Source organism: Leucoraja erinacea, chromosome 24, assembly GCF_028641065.1.
Source record: "Leucoraja erinacea ecotype New England chromosome 24, Leri_hhj_1, whole genome shotgun sequence".
Classification (NCBI taxonomy): Eukaryota; Metazoa; Chordata; class Chondrichthyes; order Rajiformes; family Rajidae; genus Leucoraja; species Leucoraja erinaceus.
The window spans coordinates 3,926,579-3,941,890 of NC_073400.1; the positions used below are offsets into that span (position 1 = coordinate 3,926,579).

The window sequence follows — 15,312 nt, forward strand, 5'->3', positions numbered from 1 at the left end:
TGCACCCACTATACCTGGGAATGCATTCTAAACCCTAACTACTCACAATGCAAAAACATCTCCCACCATTTTTCTGTTCTTTTGTCTTGACTAAATGTCATTAAGCATTTCAATCACAGTTACCTCCACAGCTTCTTCTGGCAACTTGTTCCATATACTCAACACCCTTGGCATGGAAAAGTTACTCCTCATGTCCCTTTTAAATCCTTCCCCTTACATCTTAGATCTATGCCATCTAGTTTTAGACATCCCTACCCTAAAAGACTGTGACCATTCAGTTTATCCATGAACCTCATGATTTTACACACTGGATAATGTCACCCCTCAACATCCTACATTACAATGAGAAGAGACCCAGTCTACCTAGAATCTCTTTCCAACTCAAGCTTTCCAGTCCAGGAACACGCGCGTGAATCTTCTTGGCACTCTTTTCAACCTATCCACATAATCAAGAAATTACTTAATTTCAAAATCGATGGCCTTCAAAGCAGCAAAGCACTGTTGCTGTGTACCATTGATGGATTCAGTAGCCACAGTCCTGTGACAAGTCTCTGTACGTACATTCTCAATCAGGGCCAGACACTTCACCTTTACCTAGTTGCTGCTCAACACTCAGCATCAATACCATCAAATCCTGCATGTCACTAAAACAGCTGGCAGCACCAGTCAGATTCAAGACAGTTACCAAATTCACAGTGGGCCCCAAAAAAACAAATCAAAGCTAACCAAAAATAGTGTTTAAAAAAGGAAACAAAAGAAAAGCCCAAGGCAATGTGAAAAGCAAATGAGCCCAAGTAGATAAATCAAATAGTTTGATAGCTCTTATTGATGAAACACAGGATATCATGTAAACACAGGATTTCATGTCTCCGTTTTTGTAAGAACCTCACTCTGCTCATACTGGAAAGTCATTCTTCAATACACATCTAAATGATTCACCATTATGACTAGGATTCATTCCACCACAATGATTCTAACTAACCTGACAAAGAATTCACTCTGCAACTCCATAATAACCTTAACACAAAGAACCCGCCTCGAAATTCTTAAAGGATAACACAGTTACAGTGTAAATCACTGAATTGCACAATACACGGGTCCACTCTATCCCAATGACATGTCACCCAGCCATCGTCCATCCCAAACCACCACCCTCCCGGCAGGGTCACGCACCCCTGCCCCCAAGGGTCTTGCCCTCCCACCCTTTCGGTGTGGTAATGCAACCCCCTCCCAAACTCCCACTACCCTCCCTCCCGGCAGGGTCTTGTTCCTCCTCCCTGTACACCCACCGTCCCTGTAGGGTCTTGCCCTCTCCCCGGCCCGGCCCCCACTCACTCACCTGGCCGTACGGTGCGCACCCGGACGGGCTGCGGGAAGTGGCTGACGACGGCGCGCACATCGCGGCGGGTGAGGCCACTGACCGGGGTGCCGTTCACCTCCAGCACGATGTCCCCGGCACACGGGCCGGGCTCGGCGTCCCCGGGAGCCGCGGCCAGCACCGGGAACTGCCCGAACTCCGCCCCGCCGCCCAGCTGCAGCGCTTCCCCGGCCACGGCCGCCTCCTGAGCCCGGCTCAGCCAGTGCCGTCTCCGGCGCAACGACTTGGACATGGCGGGGCTTGGGGGCCGGGTCACCGGGTGCGCATCACAGCGAGCCCCGGGGCTCCCGGTCCGCTGGGCCCCTCGTCGCTGGCCGTGGGCCCCGCTCTCTCCACCGAGCCCTGGTGACCGGCTGCTGCTCTCTGTGGGGCCCCGCTCTCTCCACCGAGCCCCGGTGACCGGCTGCCGCTCTCTGTGGACCCCGCTGTCTCGGCCGTCCGGAGCCCAAGTGACCGGTGACCGGCCGCCGCTCCCGCTCTCCCTCCGTCTCCGATGACGTCTTCACGCAAGTGGGCGGGGCGCGACGTTATGGACATGACGTAACGTAAAGGGGCGGAACTATGACGTCTGGAGGCGGGACTCAGTGACGTAGGGAGCAGGCGTTACGTCAAGGGGCTGGATGTCACGCAAGGGAGCGGGGTGCGACGTGCGACGTAGAGGGACGGGGAGGGGCGCAGGCAGCCAATCAGCATGCAGTCCCAGAGGGGCACGTCTCCTCTCAGCCCCGCCCACTGTGTTGTGACCCGCCCCCTGCCCCAATGGTCCAGGGAGGAGATGGAGATGGAGATGGAGATGGAGAGGAGATGGAGATGGAGATGGAGATGGAGAAGGAGATGGAGATGGAGAGAGATGGAGGATCTGCTGCCTGCTGCTGAGTCCTGGTCCAACAATTACTTTGAAATGGTCGCTGAAATACCCTCCTCGGCCTACCTGATCTCCTGGTTGCCAAACACTCCAATACCAATACCAATACCATTTATTTGTCATTTGAACCTCACATGAAGTTCAAACGAAATTTGGTTTCTGCAGTCATTCAAGAAAAGAACCAAGAAACACACCAACACAATTTACACAAACATCCATCACAGTGAATCTTCTCCTCACTGTGATGGAAGGCAAAGTCTTGTCTCTCCCCTGCTCTCCATTCTTCTCCCGATGTCAAAGTCAAAGCCCTCGGCGGGACGCTAGCAAGTTCACGGCCATTTAAAGCCACGCCGGGCGATGTAAGGCCCCGTTCCAGGTCACTTTCAACCCCGCAATTCGGGCAGGAGAAGTTGCTGTTGCTGGTGCTCCGTAAAGCGGTCTCCCACCGGGAACCTGTGAGCTCCCGGTGTCACCATCCACCGGAGTCGGGTCGCCACCACAGCTTTCCACGCTCCGAAGCCGGCCAACTCCACGATGGTAAGTCCGCAGGCTCCGCGACTGGAGCTCCCAGGTCGTTCCGGCTGGAGGCCGCTCCACGGTGCTAGGCCCCAACGACAACGGAGACCGACAGGGAAAAGGTCGGGTCCCCGTACAGGGAAGAGTTTTAAAAGTTTCCTCCTCCTCCCCCCCCCCCCCCCCCCCCCCCCCCCACACATACCCAGTTAAAAACCCACTACAAAACTATACCCTCAACGGGACAAAAAAATAAAAAAAGACAGACGGACTGCAGAGGCCGCTGCGACGTCGGTCACGCCACCCACAAACTCAAACACCCCCTCCCATTCCCTCGCTGACCTTTCTGTCCTGGGCCTCCTCCACTGTCAAAGTGAAGCCAAACACAAATTGGAGGAACAGCAAAGTGTTTAAGAAGGAACTGCAGATGCTGGAAAATCGAAAGTACACAAAAACGCTGGAGAAACTCAGCAGGTGCAGCAGCATCTATGGAGCGAAGGAAAAAAGCAACGTTTTGGGCCGAAACCCTTCTTCAGACGTCTAAAGAAGGGTTTTGGCCCGAAATGTTGCCTTTTTCCTTCGCTCCGTAGATGCTGCTGAACCCGCTGAGTTTCTCCAGCTTTTTTGTGTACCTTGGAGGAACAGCACCTCATATTTCGCTTGGGCAGCTTACACCCCAGTGGTATGAACATTGACTGCTCTAACTTCAAATAACCCTTGCTTTCCCACTCTCTCTCTGTCCCTCCCCCGCCCTCGTTCTCCGACTAGTTTCACGGTCCTCCTGATTAATTTCTATGCCTACTTGCCACTTTCCCCTCAATTAACAATGAGCTTTGTCTGCTTTATCTGCCCTTTTCACACCATACCCTTCCATACCTCTAGTCTCATTCTTCCCTGATTCTCAGTCTGAAGAAGGGTCTCAACCCAAAACACGGCCTATTCCTTCTCTCCAGAGATGCTGCCTGTACCGCTGAGTTACTCCAGCATTTTGTGTCTGCCTTCTGTTGAGTTCTGCTCCAACAAATACTTGGAAACAGGGAACTGCAGATGCTGGTTACAAGGCTCCTGACCAGAAACATTGCCTATCCCTGTTCTTCAGAGATGCTGCCTGAGTTACTCCAGCATTTACTCCAGAGTTACTCCAGAGTAACCCGCTGAGTTACTCCAGCACTTTGTGTCTTTTTTTCCAAACAAATACTAATTCTTGCTTGCAAATCGACATCGCTGGTGGAGCTGCTGTCTCATGGCGCTAAAGGCCCGGGTTTGATCCTGACCATGGCTGCTGTCTGCGTGGGGTTGCACATTCTCACTGTGAAACCCACTGTGTGGGTATCCTCCGAATGCTCTAGGTTCCTCCTACATACCAAAGATCTGTGGGATTGTTGGTTAATCTGTAAAATTACCCCTAATGTGCAGAGAGTAGATGAGAAAGTGGGACAACATAGAACTACTGCGAATGGGTGAAACATTGGTCGTCATGGACTCAGGGAAGTCAAAGGGCCTGTTGCCATGCTCTATGTCTAAATCAAACTAAATCCTTCCATAGTTTTAACCCAAATCTAGAAGGGCATTAGAAATAGAACAGGAAAAGGCCACCAATCTTCGAACATCTCAGTCCTGTTCTGAGCAATTTTCAAAGCCTTGACTCTAACATCTTGCAACATTTTCCAATGCGAATTATTACCGTTGTTACACATCTAAGTCTAGTCTCCCAGCCCATTCTTGATTTATTTTATATTATGATTGCTATCTTGGTAGTTTGGACGTGGTATTTTCCAACATAAGGCAAAAACACAGTAAAATCAGAGGAACTGTCCCGTTTCTGTGTTGGAACCAACTAGACCTCTTAACGTTGTCTCGTTTGTAAGATAGAACATGCTTGCCATAAGTTGTAATTTCAATCCAAGTAGTCACAAATCGACAACACAAAAAATTGCCCCAGCGTATTACTTTTCTGCCATTCCTCTTCAGGAGATCAGACTTAATTTGTGGTGATATTAAAAACCTATTAGCTTCCCCTTGTGGACATTGGATACTACTGCAATTTCTGGCCGTCAGCTTTCATTGTGTGGTTGATGTAGGGGGTACCCCCTAACTAGCATTTTACTGCCTAAAGTTCAATTGAATGTTAAGAATATGTGTTTGTATGTTCAACCAAATAGGCATTATTTTGTACAATTCCTCCCTTAAACACCTTTGCCTCGCCTCTCTTCTTTAATGACAATACTTAAAACCTAACTTTTCAACCAGAAGATAGACACAAAATGCTAGAGTAACTCAGTGGGACAGGCAGGATCTCTGGACAAAAGGAATTTGTGACGTTTAGGGTTAAGACCCTTCTTCAGACTTCTGCATTTGTCATGCGTTCGTCTGGGCGAATAAACTATTGTTCGTATAAAATTTAGTTTGTTTTGGAGATATGAATATTAAATCTGGCAGGTGAGTGATCAGAGTCAGAGTCAGAGTCAGAGTCAATTTAATTGTCATTTGGACCCCTGGAGGTCCAAACGAAATGCCGTTTCTGCAGCCATACATTACATACAAATAGACCCCAGACACAACAATAATTACATTTAACATAAACATCCATCACATAGCTGTGATGGAAGGCCAAATAAACCTATCTCTCCACTGCACTCTCCCCCCCCCCAATGTCAGAGTCAAAGTCATAGCCCCCGGCTGGCGATGGCGATTGTCCCGCGGCCATTAAAGCCACGCCGGGTGGTGCGAGGTCGCACACCGGGTCTTGATGTTGGAGCCCCCGGTGTGCGCTCGCAGAGTCCGCGGCCATTCCAGCCGCGCGGGAAAGTGGTGTCAGGCCCCGCTCCAGGAGCTCTTCAACCCCGCAACTCGGGCGGGAGAAGTCGCCGTTGCAGGAGCCCTGAGAAGCGGTCTCCTTCCAAGGAGCCGTGGGCTCCCGGCGCCGCCGTCCACAGACCTGTAGAGAGCCTCCGACTCTCCGGTAGCAGCAGCAGCAGCAGCAGCAGCAGCAACAGCAACAGCATCAGCAGCAGCAGCGCTCCTCCACCGCTCCGGACCCGGCCAGCTCCGCGACAGCAACGGTGAGTCGGCACCAGAGTCCCCGGTCTCTTCCTGTTGGAGGCCGCTCCTCGTTGCGGCCTCAACGACAATGGAAACCCGACGAGAAAAGGTCGGGTCTCCAGTGCAGGGAGAGATTCACAAAGTTTCCCCCCCCCCCTCCCCCCACCCCCCCCCCCCCCCCACACACACACACCCCGACATAAAATAACAAAAACTACATAAAAACACAGACAAAAATAGTAAAAACGCGGACAGGCTGCAGAGGCCGCTGCTGGCCAGAGCCGCGCCGCCTACCGGTTAAGTTAAGACTGGTAGAAGATGGCAGACTAGTTGAGGGCATGGTAAAATATGATGACGATCAGAAATAGGCAGCTTATTGTACTGGTTTTCACTTGGCATTGTCGGGTGCAGCAAAATTCTTCAGTCCTGATCTACTGTGCGGAAGCCACACTGCTATTTGCATGTGTTAAATGAGGTTGGGAAGCAAGATTTGACAAAATGATGCTTGCAAACAGATGTAGCAGTCAAAGAGAAGAACCATTTGCAGTGAAAACTTAATCTCAATGTTCCAATTGATCCTTCCCTAATTTATGTGTTTTTAGATGAGCCCAAATCGGTCTATTTGCATTTTGATTTTTAAAAAAACATAATTCAGCAATCAAAAGTTTCACTGGTGCAGGATTTTAAATCACCCTTGTAAGTTGACTTTCAGTCTCAGTTGATCAGGAATATATTCTCTCTACACCATATTTAATTAAATAATAGCTAAATGACACCATGGTTAAATGCAGAAATATATTATTGAATGTAAGATAGACACAAAAAGCTGGAGTAACTCAGTGTGGCAGGCAGCATCTCTGGAGAGAAGGAATGGGTAAACTGCCTGTCCCGCTGAGTTACTCCAGCTTTTTGTGTCTATCTGCAGTTCCTTCTTACACATATTATTGAATGTAACTGGAACTGTATCACAATATGATGAAGGTAGATGCAAATTCCAGAGTAGCTCAGCGGGACAGGCAGCATCTCTGGAGAGAAGGAATGGGTGATGTTTCGGGTCGAGACCCTTCTTCAGACAACTATGTTTTACAAGTTATATAAAGATGTTGCCTGGCTAAAACGTCACCCATTCATTATATTTTGTGTCTATCTTTGGTGTAAACCAGCATCCGCAGTTCCATCCTACACTGTATCACTATATGCCTGGTTTTGTTTTTGCTACTAAGAACATCGGTTGGATATCTATATCTTGATATCTATACACTGTAAATGGATCAATTATAATCATGTATTGCCTTTCTGCTGACTAGTTAGCACGCAACAAAAGCTTTTCACTGTACGCCGGTACATGTGACAATAAACTAAACTGGACTATATTCTAATGCATTTTAAACTGATTGGGGCTCTTAGATCAATACCCTTGACTATGATGCTGTCTCATTTGCTGGAGAGATGATTGAGTAATTCAGGACACACAGACATTAGACAATGGCACAGGGAACTTAAATTGCTGGGATATAAAATTGTCAGCTAAATAGGAAAATAATAATAGACTTCCCGGTTGTAGGAGTAGAGATTAAAGGGCCTGTCCCACTTGGGCGTTATTTGCACGTCATTTACGCGACAGGCCGGCAGTGACTGTCGCGCGAAAATCGTCTAGCTTTGCTATTGAGGGCCGTGCTTCTTTTAGGAGCCATTGCCATGTCGTTCGTACAGTACTGTTATTTTAGTCTGATCTCCGTGGCAAGGATTTTCCCAGTGAAAAACGTTCAAAAATCGTCGCACTTTATACCCAGGTGATTGCATGGTGCGGCGCTCAAATGACGCGCAAATGGCGCGCCGACGGCGTACGCGGCAATGCCTGGTCACCACGCGCTACACGTACGCCATCAGTACGTCAGCATACGCCATCAGTACGTCAACGTGCGCAAGGGATACTTCACGCAGGTGGCGTGTAAGGATTTTGAACATTCCAAAATCCTGGGTTGATAGGGAAGCACCGCACGTTACCGCGCGTCACTGCATGCCACCACGCCTCACCACGCGCCAACCAATTTTTAGGATGTCGTGTAAATGACGCGCAAATGACACCCAAGTGGGGGAGGCCCTTAAGAGTGTGGAGCGATTGTAATATATGGTTGTAGATCTGATTTTATGGCCAGCACACAAATAGTCGCCTGGGTTTGGCGGCATCTCAGGGTTAGAGTAGAGTTAGACCAAATAAAATGTAACTGTGATCCATGCAAGCTAATAAAAGATTTGGGGTTGCAGATGCTGGAAAATCGAAGGTACACAAAAATACTGGAGAAACTCAGCGGGTGCAGCAGCATCTGTGGAGCGAAGGAAATAGGCAACGTTTTGGGCCATAACCCTTCTTCAGACTGATGGGGGGTGGGGGGAGAAGAAAGGAAAAAGGAGGAGGAGGAGCCCAAGGGCTGAGGGATGGGAGGAGACAGCAAGGGCTAACAAAATTGGGAGAATTCAATGTTCATGCCATTTGGGGTTGTCTTAAAGGAGGAATGTATAAAGAAGGAATTTCAGAGCTTGTCTTGGCTAACAGTGGTGGAATGATTAAAAGACCAAAAGACTAAAAGACCAAAACTGAGGGATTTATGATTTTACTGGATGATTTATGGCTGGGGAAAATATTTATAGAGATGGGGATTAGCAAGACCCTGTTTGTATGGGAGTCTCATAGTGTGATTCATATTGCATTAAAATATGGAATAGGCAGGATGAATCGATTGGTTTTTATTCAACATTTTCTTTTATATGTAGCATATTCACTATCATAAAATAAACCAGTTGCCCTTTATTTGGAAGTATGCAATAAAATGCAAGGAGATCTAAAAGCTTGTGGTGTGTATGAAGGAACTGCAGATGCTGGTTTAATCCAAAGATAGACAAAAAATGCTGGAGCAACTCAGGCAGCATCTCTGGAGAGTAGGAATGGGCAACACCTCGGGTCGAGACCCTTCTTCAGACTTGAAAGTTTAAAAAAAAGGTTTAAAAGTTAAAAGCTTGCTGTGCTATGTAATCTGTCGTCATCTCAGAGGTAGACAAAAATGCTGGAGAAAACTCAGCGGGTGAGGCAGCATCTATGGAGCGAAGGAAATAGGCAACGTTTCGGGTCGAGACCCTTCTACAGTGATGTGAGGGTGGGGGAGGGGGGCGGGAAGAAGAAAGGAAGAGGTGGAGCTAGTGGGCTGAGGGAGAGCTGAGAAAGGGAGGAGAAAGTAGGGACTACTTGAAATTAGAGAATTCAATGTTCATACGGCTGGGGTGCAAACTGCCCAAGCGGGTTGTCCCAAAATATTTTACAGCCAATTATAATGACAGTCATTATGGTCATATTAGAAATGCTTCCATCATTATGCATAGCAATATACCAGAAACGGCAAGACGTTCATGACCTTAATGGTACTGATTGAAACTAAATATTGAACAATGGAGAAGTCCCCAGTCTTCATGAAAATCTTTACATACACTGGTGAGTATAGGTAGGATTTTGGTTTAATATCTCACCCCATAAGGCACTACCACCAATAACGCACCTTTCCTCACATCTTCGACCTGGATAATGTATGTATTTCTCCGGAGTGGAACTTGAACACATGTTCTGTCTCAGAAGCAGCAGCATGACCACTGAACATGGCAATAACATTCCGTTTTTTCATGGCATTTCACCAACCAGCTAGGTATGTCATTTGAAAACTCCAGGATAACTCCAGGTTGACTTGTCAATGCCTGTGCTGCCAACAACTAATTGATGTTAGTCATGGTTTATGACCCGGGTCAAAGTCTAAGAAAATGCATTATCTGATGTTTGGAGGAATTCAATGGGTCAATAAATTCCTCTTGTAAATCTAAGGACTGGATGTATCAATGCGATTCATAGTCAGTTCAGATTTTTCAAGGCGAAATGGAACAGGCAGTGAAGGCAAATGACACAAACAAAAGGATCAGGAGTTTATATATTAAAAGTCATGCGTAGAGAACTCATCCTCTATGTGTTGTCTTCACACTGTGTGACAATTCATTGTCATACTTCCTGCGACACTATTTTAACACCCCTAACCTCTCACAGTGCACTGCGGAAAATCTGTCAGTATTGAATTAATTACTTTCTCTAAGAGCACAAAAAGGAGATTAATGTACATCAGAGAAGGATAGATGTAGATTTAAATATAGAATGAAGGTATGCATGGATGATGCAGAGTACTATCACCAATTAAGGTGGAGATGTGAACCTGGAGATGTATAAAATTGCAGAAATATAGTTAACATTCTTTTGTTGTTGCACCTAATGTTCAGATTATAGGTTTGGCCAACATTTAATGCCCATCCACAATTGCCCTTAAGAGGATAACACATTATTTTATTGAACCACTGCAGGTAGGGAGGGTCAAGAATTTGATCCAGTAATGTTGATGCATTCTCGAGTCAGGATGGTGTGTGACTTGTATGTTACGTGCGTGAAGGAACTGCAGATGCTGGTTCAAACTCCCTGAGTTAGTCCGACTTGTATGAAACATAGAAAGATAGAAAATAGGTGCAGGAGGAGGCCATTCGAGCCAGCACCGCCATTCATTGTGATCATGGTTGATCGTCCCCAATCAATAACCCGTGCCTGCCTTCTCCCCATATCCCTTGATTCTACTAGCCCCGAGAACTCTATCTAACTCTCTCTTAAATCCATCCAGTGACTTGGCCTCCACTGCCCTCTGTGGCAGGGAATTCCACAAATTCACAACTCTCTGGGTGAAAAAGTTTTTTCTCACCTCAGCCTTAAATGGCCTCCCCATTATTCTAAGTCTGTGTCCCCTGGTTCTGGACTCGCCCAACATTTGGGAACATTTTTCCTGCATCTAGCTTGTCCAGTCCTTTTATAATTTTATATGTTTCTATAAGATTCCCCCTCATCCTTCTAAACTCCAGTGAATACAAGCCTAGTATTTTCAATCTTTCCTCAAATGACAGTCCCGCCATCCCAGGGATCAATCTCGTGAAACTACGCTGCACTGCCTCAATCACAAGGATGTCCTTCCTCAAATTAGGAGACCAAAACTGTACACAATACTCCAGATGTGGTCTCATCAGAGCCCTATACAACTGCAGAAGAACCTCTTTACTCCTATACTGAAATCCTCTTGTTATGAAATCCTCTTGTATCGTCTTTTTGGAATCATATGGTGCAAGCAACACAATTGTAAAAGCTAACTGTTTCAGGACTGGACGAGGGATGGTGAAGATTATAAACAATGATCTCCTTACTTCTTTTCTTTATGTCTTATTCTCTTTTTCCTATTTTCTTTTCTTCAACTTTCTTCATTCATTCTTCTTTTTTCTTTTTCTTCACACGCTATATATCTCACGTCTTTCTATCCTTTACTATCTAATTTATTTTTCTTATTCTTATTTTTCTTTATTATAACAACAAAAGAAATAAGAAGCTGTACATAAAATGTATTATGAAAATATATATTAGGCACTTTGGTGCCATATGATTGTACTTCTAATAAAATAAAAATATTTAAAAAAATGAAATCCTCTTGTATGTCATGTTGTTCGGATCTATCTGCTGTCCTTGTCCTTCTTGATCATCCAGGGTGTGGGTTTACAAGGTACTGTCCTCAAAGCCTTGATAAAATGTTGCAGAGCATTTGCAGCTGATTCACACTGCAACCCTGGTAACCTGGAGTGGAAGGATTGAATTGTGTAGGACTTGTAGTAGTCGCCAGACAAATGGGTAGTTTTGTTCTGGATGGTGCAGAGTTGTTGGAGTTGCTCTCATGAAACCAAATGGATAGCATTGTGTTCCAATCCTGATGTGTCTTGAATACTGTGTAAGCCACCCTCTGTTTATACAGCCTCATCTGCTGGTTGAAATGCAACACTTGTCTAGTCCAGTTATCTGGAACCCACAATGTTGACGGTGGGAGATTTGGCCACAATTAATATTTTTTGTTTAATTTTTGTCTCGTTTTCACACCTGGCACTTCCTTATCTCTGTGTCTCCCCCTCCCCTGACTCTCAGACTGAAGAAAGGTCTTGATCTGAAACGTCACCCATTCCTTCTATCCAGAGATGCTGCCTGTCCCGCTGAGTTACTCCAGCTTTTTGTGTCTATAAAAGATGAACGAGCTTCAGGCTCTGGTCAAGGGAACTCCTGCTGTAATGTTTTGGCACCAAAATAGTTAACATCTAAAGAAACTATACTTCCATCATAGGTGTAATTACAGAAGTGCAGCCCTTTCATCAATGTTTGGAGCAAAACTGTAATGAGGTCTTTGTCCGGCTGGATCTGAAGCTGATCATTAATCATTGCACACCGGCCAATTGAAGCTACAGCTGCCAGTCAAGGCTAGGCAGATCGGGAAATAATTACTTAGATAGAAATTACCCAGCTTGATATATCTGGGCAATTCTTCACATTGTTGGCAACGTACTATGATGTGGCTTCACTGAAAACCTGGTGAGATGCATGGCTGGAATGCAAGTTTCAACACTACAGCCAGGCTGGTGCTTGAAACCTTGGGCATATTGAGTACTTTTAATTTTTTTAAATATTTTCATACTGATGGGGAGATTAGATTCTATAATGTGGGGTGGGGGGAAGGGGTTGGGGGGGTTGCTCAGGAGAAGATTAACCTTTGCTGACTAAGGTGGCTGAGTTCTGTAGCGCAAGTCGCAACATTGTGAGCCTGGGGTTTGCAGCCAGTGGTGAGAGAAGCAAGACCAGAGATACAACCCACTTGACTCCGTCCGCACTGCCACTGATCCACCTACTCGTGACAGTGTAACCCTCTCACAATCTTTGGGGAGACACAGAGATTCACCCCGAGGAAATCTCACATCTAGACATTTAACACTTGTGGGAGTTGGTTGGATTCTGTAACAGTTGACACTGCCCAAAATTGAAAAACAATGAAGTCTCGATGTACTTATTCACACTAAAACTTATTACAATAAAACTCTTGTATCAAGGATTTAACCGCTGTTTCATAACATGACTGTCAATTTACATGCGATTCTAGTTCTGAATGTGATATCATAACCAACTATGCATCAGTGGCTCGTGCAGTGCACCATGCGGTGTCAGTATGAGAACAAGGCCATGTTTGGGCAGTGCTCTTTATAACTAAGACAGGACTAAGACGAGGACAGTGCATAATAGTGATGAATAAACTCCCCATTGCCGAGTGTGAGTCAGCATGTAATATAGTCAATATCATGTCCAATATCATGATGGAGAACAGGCACCACACTGAATAAAATCCATAACTGCCATTTGACAGAGCTCATTGATCTAATTCTTAGTGTAAGTGCCAGCTGGAGTTTGGTTCTTTTCCTCTTTCCTTGTTCTGAGCACAGCACCAAGATGAGTAATTATTGAACAGGACATGTCCTGCAATGAACAAGTCACTCACTTTTACATCCACCTTTGGAATGCTAAAGGAAATATTGATCAGCTGGAAAGAGTGTCGAGAAGATTAGTTTAGAGTTTAATTTGGAGATATAGCACGGAAACAGGCCCTTTGGCCCATCACGTCCGTGCCAACCAGCAATCCCGCACACTAGCAGTATCCTGCACACTGTAGGTGACAATTTACAATGCCACCAAGCCAATTACCCTACAAACCTGCATATCTTTGTACTGTGGGAGGAAACCTATGCAGGTCACAGAGAGAATGTACAAACCCCATACAGACAGCATCCATAGTCAAGATCAAACCTGGGTCTCTGGCGCTGTAAGGCAGCAACTCTACCGCTGCACCACCGTGTCGCCCCTGTTAAGATTTACGAGGATGGTGCCAGGACTTGAGGGCCTGCACTATGGGGCGAGGCTGGGTAGACTAGGACTGTATTCCTTGGAGTGCAGGAGGATGAGAGGCAATCTTATAGATGTGGGTGAAAACATAAAGGGTCTTTTATGCAGACCAAGGGAATCAAGAACAAGAGGACAAGGTTTCATGTGACAGTGGAAAGATTGAATGGGAATCTGAGGGGTGACATTTTCACAAAGGGGGTAGTGGGTACATGGAATAAGCTGCCAGAGGAGATTTAGTTTAGTTTAGAGATAAATCATGGAAACAGGCCCTTCGGCCCATCACGTTCGGCACCGACCAGCTATCACCCATATCCTAGTTCTATCCTACACACTAGGGGCAATTTACAGAGGGCCAATTAGCATACAAACCTGCACGTCTTTGGAATGTGGGAGGAGACCAGAGCACCTAGAGAAAATCCACGCTGTCATAGTGTCATAGAATTATACAGTGTGGAAACAAACTCTGCAGCCCAACTTGGCCACACCGCCCAACATGCCCAATCTACAAGGTAGACAAAAATGCTGGAGAAACTCAGCGGGTGCAGCAGCATCTATGGAGCGAGGGAAATAGGCGACGTTTCGGGCCGAAACCCTTCTTCAGAAATGTTGCCTATTTCCCTTGCTCCATAGATGCTGCTGCACCCGCTGAGTTTCTCCAGCATTTTTGTCTACCTTCGATTTTCCAGCATCTGCAGTTCCTTCTTAAAAACTACACTAGTTCCACTTGCCTGCATTTGGCCCATATCCCTCTCAACCTATCTTATACATGTACCTGTCTAAATGTTTATTAAATGTTGCGATTGTACATGCCTCAACTACCTTCTCTGGCAGCTTGTTACATACCCACCCTTTGTGTAAAAAAGTTACCCCTCAGGTTCCTATTCAATCTTCCCCCCCTCACCTTAAACCTATGTCCTCTGATTCTCGATTCCCCAACTCTGGGCAAAATAATCTGTGCATTTAACCCATCTATTCCCCATGATTTTGTACACCCCTATAAGATCACCCCTCATCCTCCTGGGTTCCAAGGAATAGAGTCTCAGCCTGCTCAACCTCTCACTATAGCTCTGGCCCTCTAGTCTTGGCAACATCCTCGGAAATCTTCTCTGCACCGTTGCCAGCTTAACAACATCTTTCCAATGAGCATAACTGAGAAACCAAAACGGTCACAGGGAGAACGTGCAAACTTTGTCTAGACAGCCCCTATAGTCAGGATTGAACCCAAGCCTCTGGCTCTGTAAGCCAGCAAATCTATTGCTGTGCCACCGTGCTCTTTAATAGTTCACAATGAAATATACCAATAAATGCTTAAGAAGGAACTGCAGATGCTGGAAAATCAAAGGTACACAAAAATGCTGGAGAAACTCAGCGGGTGCAGCAGCATCTATGGAGGGAAGGAAATAGGCGACGTTTCGGGTCGAGCCTTCTTCAGACTGATGTGAGGATGGGGGGGCGGGAAGAAGAAAGGAAGAAGCGGAGACAGTGGGCTGTGGAAGAGCTGGGAAGGGGAGGAGAAGGAGGGAGCAAGCAGGGACTACCAATAAATGCTATTGACACAATGCAATGTTTAATTGGACTAAGATACAGGATTTCATTCTGCAATGCCACACTTTGTGCACTTAGTCGTTGCATTGTCACACCTCACTAACACACTGCTCAATGGAAAGCATTCACTGACTTCATTAT

The 15,312-nt window shown here is 46.2% G+C and overlaps 1 protein-coding gene across 8 annotated transcripts in view; it reads right to left on the reverse strand.

The window, feature by feature from the left end:
- Positions 1-1,873, reverse strand: part of magi3a (membrane associated guanylate kinase, WW and PDZ domain containing 3a) — a 125,331-nt gene extending 123,458 nt beyond the window's left edge. For all 8 annotated transcript variants that reach the window (XM_055654402.1, XM_055654403.1, XM_055654399.1 and 5 more), the window contains exon 1: positions 1,340-1,873. In XM_055654402.1, coding sequence (XP_055510377.1) covers positions 1,340-1,610 — 271 coding nt within the window. In that variant the 5' untranslated portion in view covers positions 1,611-1,873. The remainder of the gene's footprint in view (positions 1-1,339) is intronic.
- Positions 1,874-15,312: the final 13,439 nt, after the last annotated feature.